This window comes from Mus musculus, chromosome 4 (genome assembly GCF_000001635.26).
Source record: "Mus musculus strain C57BL/6J chromosome 4, GRCm38.p6 C57BL/6J".
NCBI lineage: Eukaryota > Metazoa > Chordata > Mammalia > Rodentia > Muridae > Mus > Mus musculus.
The window spans coordinates 101,409,352-101,422,915 of record NC_000070.6 but is presented as its reverse complement, the minus strand read 5'-3'; the positions used below and the strand labels follow the sequence as shown (position 1 = coordinate 101,422,915).

Genomic DNA, 13,564 nt, shown 5'->3' with positions numbered 1-13,564 from the left:
AAAAAAAAAAAAAAAAACAGATGTGGACCTACTGTGGGCTCAGAAAGTTTCTTGGCTTCCCTAGAAGGTTAAAAGCAAACCCCAGGTGACAGAAAGAAAGTGAAGAATGTGTCCTTGTTTATATTACAGCCCCTCACTTAGATCTCTAGAGGCATTCAGTGACGTTGCACCCAAGTCCACTTGGAACGAGCCAATTTCAAAACAAACGGAAGTCTTTCATTTCTAGTTTTTCCCTGGTCAAGTTTTTTATTAGTTCAAGGGGGCGGAAGGAAAGAAAAGGTGATTTTAAAAAGCATTTAATTTTACTATGAGAGAAAAGGGTTGAGGAATAAAGGCATTTAAAAGAATAGAAACATTTCAGGTGATGGTGGTGTAAGGCTTTAATCGCAACACTTGGGAGGCAGAGGCAGGAGTTTGACTGAGGCCAGTCTGGTCTACAAAGTGAGTTTCAGGCCAGCCAGGGCTACAGAGAAATAGTTTTGAGAAACCAAAAAGGGTGCGGGGGGGAGGGCGGGGGGGGGGGGGATAAAAAGAAAATTAAAATAATGATGGTTGCTGGAGGGGTGGCTCAGTGGTTAAGAGCACTAGGTGCTCAAAAGGACCTTGATCAGGCGCCCAGGACCCACATGTCAATCATTTGTAACTCCAGTTTCATGGGATCTGATGCCCTCTTTTGATCACTATGGGTACCAGGCATGAACGTGGTTCGCATAGAGATGCAATATCCATACCTGTAAAATAATAAATTAGCCTTTAAAAAAATAGGGGGGGGGGAGAACAAAAGACAGCCAAATAAAAAGCTTTCCAAACTCCTAAGTAGAAAAATAAGCTATCTCTTATCTTAGAGCCATGTGTAGAGGGAAGCACAGGCCTTTAAACTCAGCATTCAGGAGGCAGAGGCAGAGGGATCTCAGAGTTTGAGACCAGCCTGACCTACAAAGCTAGTTCCAGGATCCAGGTCTAGTTGTACAATGATAACAGAAGTCATTGCCCTCCTGTTTGACAGCAAGCGCAGGAGAGCCTGGGAGACAGCTTCCTTCTCCAACCTGAGAGAAGCATCGCGGAGATCCGAATCCCCTCAACAGGCTCGCCTGACCATTAGGCTACCAGACTCCCCAACTGCCTCAGCATGATGGCCGCCAACTATATGGAAGTAAATGGTGACTTCAAAATCAAGTGCATGGCCTTTGAGTGAAGCCAGACAGCCTACCCAATAAAGGCAGCTAGCCTGACTCCCTTTGATGGTGATGATGATGAATAATTACTATTATTATTAAAGAAAAATGCCTATAGTCAAGCCAGAGGTTCAGTGTAAAACTTTCCATTCCAGAAGGAACTGCAGAGGATGTTAGGAAATGTGCTGGGTATTAAACTACCTTGACTCAGCTATCTTTCTCTATAGCCTTACTGGGAGAGCCCCAACCCCATGCACAACCCCTCCAACTGTATTGCCCCCCCTCCCAAACTGTATTCCAAATGCTGAAAGACCATGAGAGAGGAGGGGACCGCCTGTATGGAGCTCAAGAGTACAGTGCTTCCCGAGCGTTCATACAGGCATGAAGGTCGACAGAGAAAATGGATCTCACTGGGGAGTGGAGTGTACTGATACAGTAACTATCTCAAATCTATGGGCAGGTGAGGTGGATCAAAGTATGAATAAAGGCACTTGACACGGGGAGCTCCCCGTGCACAAAGCTAGTACCACACTCAAATAACAAATAAATAAGATTTTAAATTCTAATTTAAAACCGGTTTTGAATGTCGCTCCATGGTGCGGTACCTGCCTAGATTATTAGAAGACCCGGTACGCACAAACGCTTCTATCTCTGACACACATATGAGGGAAAGTACCCCTGATTGTCCAAATAAAGGCTGGTCTTTGCAACCTGCTTCAGGGTATAATAAGTAGCTTTTCAGATGCTTCAAGAGGTTGCTTTTAATCGCTTTCCAACATTGTCCTCCACCCACCTGTTCATGATCCTAGGTGCTTCTGAAATGCAGATTTATTAACAATTAACCCATAACAAGCCATAACCACCGTGCACACAAATGAGAACAGAAATAGGGAAGGATCTTATGGGCAACACATTTCATAAGGGGTTTGCTAATTAACACTCATCAGCATCCCAGGATGGTCTGCGCCCCACAGTAGCACGCGGATAACTCACCTTCTTTGGAACCGAGGAAGAGGGGAGAAGGGAGACACTTGCAAGACTAAGTGATGGGGCGATCTAGACCCCCAACTTCACCGCATCCGCCAAGGGACAACCTCAAAAGGCCACTTGCAGCAAAGCTGCACTCAAAATGCAATCTTTCAGAACAAGTCTCCGGGTCTGCAGGCGGCCAAGCTGGGCTTGAGGAGGGGGGGGGGGGGTTAGCAGGGACAGTTCGTCGCGGCCGCCTGCACCGACCACAGGCCTTTCACCGCCACGCAGCACTTAGCTCCAGGCTGGAGCGCGCGCGAGAGGCCGTGGGGGAGCGAGCCGCAGAGTCCCAGAGCGCCAGCGGCCGCGACTCCCACAGGTGGGCGGCGCGGTGCTCGTCTCCTCGCGGGGGAAGGCGACCCGCGGTTGAGAAGGACCACAACTGGGAACCCAGGGGCTCGGCTTTCGGCAGGCGGCACGAGAGGCCAGTTAGGGTCCCCGCCGAGAGGCTCGCGTTTCCCTCGGCCTGCCGTGCAGGGTCCCTTCCCACGCGCGTGCGGCCAGTGCAGTCCGAGGCGCTGCCGAGCAGCCTCGGCCTCCCCCGGGCGCGGTTAAGCAGCGCGGGCGGGCGGGCAGGCTGGCGGCCGGCTGCATGCGCCGCGGCACGTACAAGCCCGCACGGGCACACGCGGGCGGGGGCAGGGCGCCGGCGCCGAGGGGACCCGAGCCCGCGACCGCCCTGCTCCCGGCCCGACCAACCCGCCAGACTCGTCTCTACCCTCACTCCCCCCGCCTTAGCTCCTCACCCGTGCCGGTCTTGAGGTTCTCCCGCAACAAGTGGCCGCTGGAGAGATGCTGGAGGCCAAAGTTCTGGGCGATCCTTTCGCAAACGGTGCCCTTGCCAGAGCCGGGCGGCCCGAGGATGACCGCGCGCAGGAGTTTGGAAGCCATGGCTTTGGCGGTGGCCAGGACGGCAGCCCGCGCACTTTGCCCAGCAGCCCCTGCCTCGACACCCTCCGCACGCGGGGACTCGCCTGCCACCCCTACAGGGGAAAGGAGAGGCTTTAAAGACTGCCCCGCCCCTCGGCCCCGCCCTCCGCCACCTCCTCGGGCCCCGGCCGCTCCGGTGAACCGTCGCAGCCCCCACCCCACCCCCACTCCCATCCCCCGGCCTGCAAGCTCGGCCCTCTGGGGTCAGAGGTCAGTCAGACCCACCCGAGTCCTTCCCTGCTGCCCAGTCCAGGCGCGCAACTCCGGGAAGCCCCTGCCGGTCCCCGCACGTGGGCAGAGTGGGAGCAGCTCTCCGGGCGCTTCTCGGTGACTGTCGCTTCCCCCCACAGTGGCCGCTGCCTGCAACTGGAGGGGCCCACCTCCGTCCCGAGCAGCCGGGGAGACACACACCTCGGTGGAAAGGAGCGCGGCCAGACTTAGCCCGGATCCCGCTGGGCGGCGCCGCCTCTGCCGGGCTGGCCGCGCGGGACTCGCTGCTTCTTACGTAAGCCGGGAGCCGGCTCCACGCTACCGCCGCCGCGCCCCCTCCTCTCCCCTCCCGGCGTGTCCGGAGCCAGGCTGAGGCTGCGGGGGCGAACGGAGATGAAGACGCCCAGAGAGAAAGGAACCGCCTGGGGACCCGGTCTATTGTCAAGGGGAAGGAAAAACACAACTTGTTGAGCGCCTACCCTGTGTCCAATTCTAGGCTGTGTGATTTTATTATGCAACCTTTACAGGTACCGATGGAGGAAGGCTTGGAATATGTACGCACCATTCGTTCATATACTTAGCAGTGTAAAGTGGAGATCTCTTTGTTTTAATCCCTGTGAGGGAATCAAAACGCCTGAGACTGTCCCTTAAACCAGGGTGGTTTACACCAGTGTTCACTGCAGGCCCTGGCAAGAGTAGAAAGTTGTGGGCGGGCCTGAACTTATTACTTACTTATTGAGACCTAATCTCAAAAAAAAAAAAAAAAAAAAAAAGTAAAAAAAGATCTATTGTATACCCAACGCTCTTCTTTTTGCTTGATATACAACAACAACAAATGATCGAATCCTGGCCCCATAGTTGCAGCCAAAGTTTTAAAACCTTGACTGGCTCCATCCAATGCCAGCGCCCTGAAGAGGAGGAAGAGAAGGATGACTTTGGCTGTACTCCGAGGAAGAGAGAGAAGGACAGAGGATCCCAGGGCTTCTTTGCCAAGGATATAATACTCTCGACTCTGCTCACCACCTCAAACGGCGGCTTTCTTTTCCTTGCCCCTCACATACCAACCAATACTCCCACATGCCTCAGCCTTTGCTTTGATTTGTTTGAGACAGGGCTTCTCTTCACAGCCCAGGATGGTCTTGAACTCACCATGCTTTTGCCACTGCCTTTTTTTTTTTAACTAGGTATTTTTTTTTCATTTACATTTCCAGTGCTATCCCAAAAGTTCCCCCATATCCTCCCCCACTCCGTCGCCATCCACTCCCACTTCTTGGCCCTGGCGTTCCCCTGTACTGGGGCATATAAAGTTTGCATGTCCAATGGGCCTCTCTTTCCAGTGATGGCCGACTAGGCCATCTTTTGATGCATATGCAGCTAGAGTCAAGAGCTCAGGGGTACTGGTTCGTTCATATTGTTGTTCCACCTATAGGGTTGCAGATCCCTTTAGTTCCTTGGGTGCTTTCTCTAGCTCCTCCATTGGGAGCCCTGTGATCCATCCAATAGCTGACTGTGAGCATCCACTTCTGTGTTTGCTAGGCCCCGACATAGTCTCACAAGAGACAGCTCTATCAGGGTCCTTTCAGCAAAATCTTGCTAGTGTATGCAATGGTGTCAGCGTTTGGAGGCTGATTATGGGATGGATCCCCGAGGATGGCAGTCTCTAGATGGTCCATCCTTTCGTCTCAGCTCCAAACTTTGTCTCTGTAACTCCTTCCATGGGTGTTTTGTTCCCAATTCTAAGAAGGGGCAAAGTGTCCACACTTTGGTCTTCGTTCTTCTTGAGTTTCCTGTGTTTCGCAAATTATATGGTATATCTTGGATATTCTAAGTTTCTGGGCTAATATCCACTTTTCATGAGTACATATCATGTGAGTTCTTTTGTGATTGGGTTACCTCACTCAGGATGATGCCCTCCAGGTCCATCCATCCATTTGCCTAGGAATTCCATAAATTCATTCTTTTTAATAGCTGAATAGTACTCCATTGTGTAAATGTACCACATTTTCTGTATCCATTCTTGTGTTGAGGGGCACCTGGGTTCTTTCCAGCTTCTGGCTATTATAAATAAGGCTGCTACCAGGATTATAGTAACGGGTCACCAAGCCCTGCTGCCTACTCTCAATTCTGCTACATGAAAGCCCTCAGTTTCTCATCCAAATACTGGGATGATCACCTGTACATCTGTCTTCTACACCCTTCTATTTTCTCTGCAGTTACAAGGAACACTGCTAAAGTAAAAACCCATCTCTGCTACTTGCCCACCTCGGTGTGTCCCACCTCCTTCCTAAGGGGCCTGCCTGCTTTGCTGAAATCCTTTGCAGAATTCTGAGCATAACTGAGAGATGGTGAGACACAGTGTAGTGAGGAATCCGTGGGAAAGAGCCTCCTAGATTCCCGGCTGTAGTGTGTGACGGAGGCAGGAGACAGAGCCTGATATGGTATCTTGCCAATCCAGCTTCCCTCGTTGCCATTCCACACAGTCTTGGCAAGACGACACGCTCAGGCCACCAACCCCCTGTGCCAACGTTTGTTCCGTAGACTCATTTCCTAAAATACCCCCGTGTGCTATAGATTTTACTGTGGGCTCCTTCGATGAGCCTTTTGCCGAAGAACAAAAAGAAAGGCTTCCAGTGTGAGGGGGCTTACATCTCTTAGGTTCTTGCCATATGCTCTGTAATAAAAGCAGCTGATAGCTCCTTACAGGGATTGTTAGACAAGAGCCTACATCAGAACCACCTAGAGAGCTTGTTAAAACATCTTGCTGAGGGCCAGAAGGTGACTCACTTGCAAAGTGTGTGCCACCAAGGCATGACGACTTGAGTTCAGCCCACAGCACCTGTGTACTGATGGTTGGACATAGTGACAGCAGGAAGAGAGGCAGGATCTCCGAGGCTTATTGGCCAACCAGTCCAGGCAAACTAATGAGTTCCAGGTTCAATGAGAAACCCTATCCCAAAATGCAAAGGGAGCCACCTTCCCTGGGTCCTCCATTCAGCAGGAGGGCTCTGATAGTTCACCACAGGAACCACTGTGCTGTTGGTGAGGAACTTGGCTGTTTGTCCAGGAACCTCAAAAAAGACAGTTGGCAAACAGAAGTGCTTTCTGGAGGGAACAACCTGAAGCTGTTGACCTTGACACGATTCTGAAAAAAAAAAAAAAAAAAAAAAAAACACACACACACACAAACCTAACTTTATCTCTTTAAAGAGCCCAGCAGAGTTGGGCATAGTGGCTCACAACTTTAATCCTAACAAAGGGAAGAAAGCACCAAATGGATCTCTGAGTTTAAGGCCAGAAGAGTGCCTTCTAGGCCTGCCAGGGCTACATAAGTGAGTGTCTCTGTCTCTGCCTCTGCATATATGTGTGTGTGTGTGTGTGTGTGTGTGTGTGTGTGTGTGCGCGCATGTGTACACACACAGACAAAGGCCAGTATAGGGATGGAGAGATGGCTCGTTAGCAGTTAAGAGTACTGGCTGCTCTTTCTGAAGACACAGCCAGGTTCCATTTACACCCACATAGCAGCTCACAACCATCTATAACCCAAGGTCCAAGGGGGCTGGCCAGCCGCAGGAACCAGGAAGGCATGTGCTACACAAACGTAAATGCAGATGAAACACCCATCCACATAAAATGAAAACTTTAAATAAAATTGTAAAACCCAGTAGGAAATCTCCTTTTTGTTGTTTTTTGAAACAGGGTCTCGATGTAGCCCTGGATGGCCTGGACTCAGTATGCAGACCAGGCTGGCATCCAACTCACAGAGATCCACCTGCCTCTGCCCCTGGAGTGGTGGGATTAAAGGCCTGGGCCACCACACCCGGCTAGTCCATTTATTCTGAGACTGTGAGTTCTGCGGACAGGTCCTCATTCTCTTTTTCTAAAGTCATAAACTAGATTTTGCTGACCCTGAAGCTAGAGAGCAGCTTTATGGGTCAAGGAGGACACCAGAGGGGGAACATCCAGATTCCGGGTTCTGATCGTCACATTAGAACTACCTTTCCTGAAAAGCCCTCATTTGCCTAAATAGAACCATATTTAAAAACTTAGAATTATCTTTCTCAAAAAAAAAAAAAAAAAAAAAAAAAAAAAAGAATTATCTTTCTCAATCCCCAAGATACCAGTCTCCTCTGTGGCATCTTGTGGCATCTTTCTCCCCTCTGATCTGAATGACAACATCAGTTTCTTTCCTCATTCAGACATTGAACAGTGTCTGAAGCCATAGGCTTTGTGTCCCCTTGATGAGATATAAGCCTTGGGCTTTTGTTTCTCAGTGTCCAGAGACACTGAACAACTTTAAATTTAGATTAGATTAAATTCCAGCAGAAAAAAAATCTTAGCCCTTCCATTAAGTTATGTAAGAAATGCTAACTGTTAAGTTATTTTCTAAATAATTTCTTTCCAGGAGCTAGGGAGCTAGATCGGTCTGTGAGGTGCCTCTGGTGCAAGCATGAAGACTGCAGTTCAGTTCCCAGCACTCATGTAAACATATTTATAGGAAGTGGTATTCTCAAAAGTGGCTGGCATAAATCAAAATTGCAGGTGGTCTATGTCCTTGTGTGGCTCCCCCAAGAAAGTTCTGTTCCCAAGGTACTGCATTTAGACAAAACCCACCATTCTCTCAGGGGCTTGAAGAAAGTTCCCGCTTGGTAAGGAAGAGTCATTATCCTTATCTCTGGCAAGAGGGACATGTGTACTATGTAACTATGATGCCTACTAACTTGTTAAACTCAAAGCTAGCATCTAGGCTCCCTTGTCTGCTGACAAGCCCCATCCTAGCTTACAAGGCCTCCTCTGTCCAGTTCCCATTTAGCTGGAAAAGTGTCCCCTGTCCTTGCTTTCCCTTCCCACCCACAGAGCAGCCATTTTGATGTCTTTATGGATCCATTTTTATTCAGTTCTGAGGTATCAAATATTCAGAAAAGGGTATCAAATATTCAAAATTCTTGTTTGGTTGGTTGGCTGGCTGTTTGTTTGTTTTTGAAACTTAGGCTCAAGTAGTCCAAGATAACCTGAACTCAGGTATCACCAAGGATGATCTAGAGTTCCTGGTCCTTCTGTATCTACCTCCTAAATGCTGGGAGTCTAGGATGTGTGCCCACCTCTCAGCAAGATTTCATTGTTTATTGTTTGTGGGTTTTCTTGGTTTAATTTTGGGAGACAAGATTCCTCTATTATGTAGCTCTGGCTGTCCTAGAACTCACTATGTAGATAATGATGGATGGCCTTGAACGGACAGAGATCCACCTCCTTTTGCCTCCTGAGTATTAGGATCAAAGTCATGCACTACCACTCCTAGCCAAGAGTTACTTCCTTATGGAAAAATAAACAATCATGTCCATCTCCTTAGTATGCAGATTTATCTCATTTTAATAGAGTGAAAAATTATACGTATACAAAAATTGTTTTTAAATTAATATCTCTATTATTACAATTCAATGTTTGACTTGTACGCCTAATATATGGGGGGTTGTAGTGGCTATTCCTGGTTGTCAACTTGACAATATTTGGAATGAACTACAATTCGGAATTGGAAGGCTCACCAGTGACCCTTATCTGGAGGCTTGGAGATCCTTATCTGGATCTTGGTTTGAAGATCTTGAGCCATAGTGGCTATGGATTCCAGAAGATTGAATCTCCGAGTTAAGGAACACACCTTTAATCTGGGCTATGCCTTTCATCTGGGATTAAAGGTGTGGTGGAACACACCTTTAATCTGGGCTACACCTTTTGCTGGAGACAATATAAGGACATTGGAAGAAGGGAGTCTAGCTCTTGCTCTTGCTCCTTCGCCTGCTTGCCGTGTGAGACTGAGTAACTGCTAGATCCTTGGATTTCCATTCACAGCTGCGACTGAACAATTGTAAGGAATTGGGCTGCCGACTGTAAGTTATCAATAAATTCCTTTACTAACTAGAGACTATCCGTAAGTTCTGTGACTCTAGAGAACCCTGACTAATACAGAAGTTGGTACCAGGAGTGGTTCTAGAGTAATAGAAGTACAAGGATGAATCTTTTAAAATTCTGGAATTGGCTTGTTGATCCACCAGCACTTTCAACTATTGAAACCTCTCCAGATTCTCTCCCTCCTGGGAGCTCAGAGAATTTTGAAGACCCATGGTTGAAACTATATTCCGAACTTAAAGAAGCTAATGCCCTTGATTTTCTTAATGAATTAGGTGATTCAGTGCACAAAGCTTTCTACAAGATGGGGAAAAAATCGAAAAATGATTTTACTGGCTGGCTGCTCTTAGTATCTGTGGAAAAAATGATGAATGAAAGGAAGGAGTTGTGTGATAAAATCGAAAGGCTCCAGACACAAGTAAACGATCTAAAAGTTGCTAAGTGTGTCCTTGAGGAGAATCTTCTCTCTTGTAGCAATAGAGCTCAAGTTGCAGAAAATCAAACAGAAACTCTCATTGTAAGGTTGGCTGAACTACAGCGAAAATTCAAGTCTCAGCATCAGAGTGTGTCGACAGTTAAAGTAAGGGCTCTAATTGGCAAAGAATGGGATCCTACAACATGGGATGGGGATGTGTGGGAAGACCATGTTGAAGCTGAGAATTTTGAATCCTCAGATTCTCAAGGGTTTGCCCCACCTGAGGAAGTAGTACCCTCAGCCCCACCTCTTGAAATAATGCCTTCCCCACATGAGGAAATTAATTTTGCAGAGTCTGCTCACGGCCCACCAATAGTTTCTTCTAGACCTGTAACCAGACTCAAAGCAAAACAGGCTCCTAGAGGGGAGGTAGAAAGTGTAGTCCATGAGGAAATTCGCTACACTACTAAGGAGCTTAATGAGTTTGCTAATTCATTCAAGCAGAAACCTGGTGAATATGTGTGGGAATGGATTTTAAGGGTGTGGGATAAGGGTGGAAGGAACATAAAACTAGAGCAGGCTGAGTTTATTGACATGGGTCCTCTGAGTAGAGATTCTAGGTTTAATACGGAAGCTCGCATAGTTAAAAAAGGTGTCAAAAGTTTGTTTGAATGGTTGGCTGAGGTGTTTATCAAAAGATGGCCTACTGGAAATGACTTGGAGATGCCTGATATTCCATGGCTTAGTGTTGATGAAGGGATTTTAAGACTTAGGGAAATTGCAATGCTAGAGTGGATATATTGTGTAAAGCATAATTGTCCACAATGGGAAGGTCCAGAAGATATGCCTTTCACCAGCTCTATAAGACGCAAATTGGTGAGAGGGGCACCAGCACATTTGAAGGGTTTTGTTCTTTCCCTTTTCCTTGTGCCAGATCTTAGCATTGGAGATGCTTCTGCTCAATTAGATGAATTAAATTCACTGGGTTTAGTTGGATTCCGAGGTAACAAGGGCCAGGTGGCAGCATTGAATCGCCCGAGACAAGGTGATTCTAGTTATTATAATGGACAGCGTAGACAAAAGAATGTTTATAATAACATACCCAGTAATGGTCAGCACAGGAGAGGTGAAATTTATAATGGCATGACTCGGTTGGACCTTTGGTACTGGCTAACCAATCATGGTGTTTCCAGGAATGAAATACATAGGAAGCCTACTGCATATTTGTTTGATCTGTATAAGCAGAAAAATTCTCAAACAAATGAAAGAAAGGCTACATTAGATCGTGGTAAACAGCCAAATGAAAGAAAGGCTACATTAGATCGTGGTAAACAGCAATCTCGGCCAGTGAATCAATTTCCAGACTTGAGACAGTTTGCAGATCCAGAACCCCTTGAATGAAGGGGTGGCCAGGTTCCGCTGAGGAAGGATCTTGATAAGACACTCAAAGGTTTTGCTGTTACCCTTTCTCCAGTTCTTCCCCAGAGGGACCTACGGCCTTTTACAAGGGTAACTGTACACTGGGGAAAAGGAAATAATCAGACTTTTCGGGGTCTGCTGGATACTGGTTCTGAGTTGACACTGATCCCAGGGGATCCCAAGAAACATTGTGGCCCTCCAGTTAAAGTAGGGGCTTATGGAGGGCAGGTGATTAATGGAGTTTTGACTGATGTCCGACTCACAGTAGGTCCAGTAGGTCCCCGGACACATCCTGTGGTGATTTCCCCAGTTCCAGAATGTATAATTGGGATAGATATACTCAGAAATTGGCAGAATTCTCATATTGGTTCCCTGAACTGTAGAGTGAGGGCTATTATGGTTGGAAAGGCCAAATGGAAGCCTTTAGAGTTGCCTTTGCCAAAGAAAATAGTGAATCAAAAACAGTATCGTATTCCTGGAGGCATTGCAGAAATTACTGCCACTATCAAGGACTTGAAAGACGCAGGGGTGGTGGTTCCCACCACATCTCCGTTTAACTCTCCTATCTGGCCAGTGCAGAAAACAGATGGATCATGGAGAATGACAGTTGATTATCGAAAACTAAATCAGGTAGTAACTCCAATTGCAGCTGCTGTACCAGATGTAGTTTCTTTACTTGAGCAAATTAACACATCTCCTGGCACCTGGTATGCGGCTATTGATCTGGCAAATGCCTTCTTCTCAGTACCTGTCCATAAGGACCACCAGAAGCAATTTGCTTTCAGTTGGCAAGGCCAACAGTATACCTTCACAGTTTTGCCTCAAGGATATATTAACTCTCCTGCCCTGTGTCATAATTTAGTTAGAAGGGATCTTGATCGTTTGGATCTTCCACAAAATATCACATTGGTGCACTATATTGATGACATTATGCTGATTGGACCAAGTGAGCAGGAAGTAGCAACCACTTTGGACTCATTGGTAACACATATGCGTATCAGAGGATGGGAAATAAATCCAACCAAAATTCAAGGACCATCTACCTCAGTAAAATTCTTAGGAGTCCAGTGGTGTGGGGCATGCAGAGATATTCCTTCTAAGGTGAAAGATAAGTTATTGCACCTGGCCCCTCCTACAACCAAGAAAGAAGCACAACGTTTAGTGGGTCTATTTGGATTCTGGAGACAACACATCCCTCACTTGGGTGTGTTACTTAGGCCTATTTACCAAGTGACTCGGAAAGCTGCTAGCTTTGTGTGGGGCCTGGAACAGGAGAAGGCCCTTCAACAGGTCCAGGCTGCTGTGCAGGCTGCTCTACCACTTGGACCATATGACCCAGCAGATCCGATGGTACTTGAGGTGTCTGTGGCTGATAGAGATGCTGTTTGGAGCCTCTGGCAGGCCCCTGTAGGTGAATCACAGAAAAGGCCTTTGGGATTTTGGAGCAAAGCTCTACCATCATCTGCAGACAACTATTCTCCCTTTGAAAAACAGCTCTTGGCCTGCTATTGGGCCTTAGTGGAAACTGAACGTCTGACAATAGGACACCAAGTCACTATGCGACCTGAACTACCCATCATGAGCTGGGTACTATCAGACCCTGCAAGTCATAAAGTGGGACGTGCACAGCAGCAGTCTATTATCAAATGGAAGTGGTATATACGTGATCGGGCCAGAGCAGGTCCTGAAGGCACAAGCAAGTTACATGAAGAAGTTGCTCAAATGCCTATGGTTTCTACTCCTGTTACAATGCCATCTGCTGCCAAGCATGCACCTATAGCCTCATGGGGTGTTCCCTATGATCAACTGACTGAAGAGGAGAAGACTAGAGCCTGGTTTACTGATGGCTCTGCACGTTATGCAGGCACCACCCAGAAGTGGACAGCTGCAGCATTACAACCCCTTTCTGGGACAACCTTGAAAGACACAGGTGAAGGGAAATCTTCACAGTGGGCAGAACTTCGGGCAGTACACATGGTATTACAGTTTGTTTGCAAGAAGAAATGGCCAGATGTACGATTATACACTGACTCATGGGCTGTAGCCAATGGATTGGCTGGATGGTCAGGGACTTGGAAAGATCACAATTGGAAAATTGGTGAGAAAGACATCTGGGGAAGAAGTATGTGGATAGATCTCTCCAAATGGGCAAAGGATGTGAAGATATTTGTGTCCCATGTAAATGCTCACCAAAAGGTGACTTCAGCTGAGGAGGAGTTCAATAATCAAGTGGATAAGATGACCCGTTCTGTGGACAATCAGCCTCTCTCCCCAGCCATCCCTGTCATTGCTCAATGGGCACATGAACAAAGTGGCCATGGTGGTCGAGATGGAGGTTATGCTTGGGCTCAGCAACATGGGCTTCCACTCACCAAGGCTGACCTGGCTACAGCTGCTGCTGATTGCCAGATCTGCCAACAGCAGAAACCAACACTGAGCCCCAGATATGGCACCATTCCTCGAGGTGACCAGCCAGCAACCTGGT

At 47.6% G+C, this 13,564-nt stretch overlaps 1 protein-coding gene across 6 annotated transcripts in view; it reads right to left on the bottom strand.

Moving 5' to 3' along the window:
* Window positions 1-6,438, bottom strand: part of Ak4 (adenylate kinase 4) — a 51,294-nt gene extending 44,856 nt beyond the window's left edge. The window contains exons 1-2 of one of the 6 annotated variants that reach the window (XM_017319923.2): window positions 3,360-6,438; window positions 2,951-3,187 (exon numbers count right to left, since the gene is read on the bottom strand). In XM_017319923.2, coding sequence (XP_017175412.1) covers window positions 2,951-3,095 — 145 coding nt within the window. In that variant the 5' untranslated portion in view covers window positions 3,096-3,187; window positions 3,360-6,438. Of the gene's footprint in view, window positions 1-2,168; window positions 2,354-2,950; window positions 3,214-3,359 lie in introns of those variants that run through there. The other 5 variants (NM_001177602.1, NM_001177605.1, NM_001177604.1 and 2 more) reach the window with 5 other exon arrangements.
* Window positions 6,439-13,564: the final 7,126 nt, after the last annotated feature.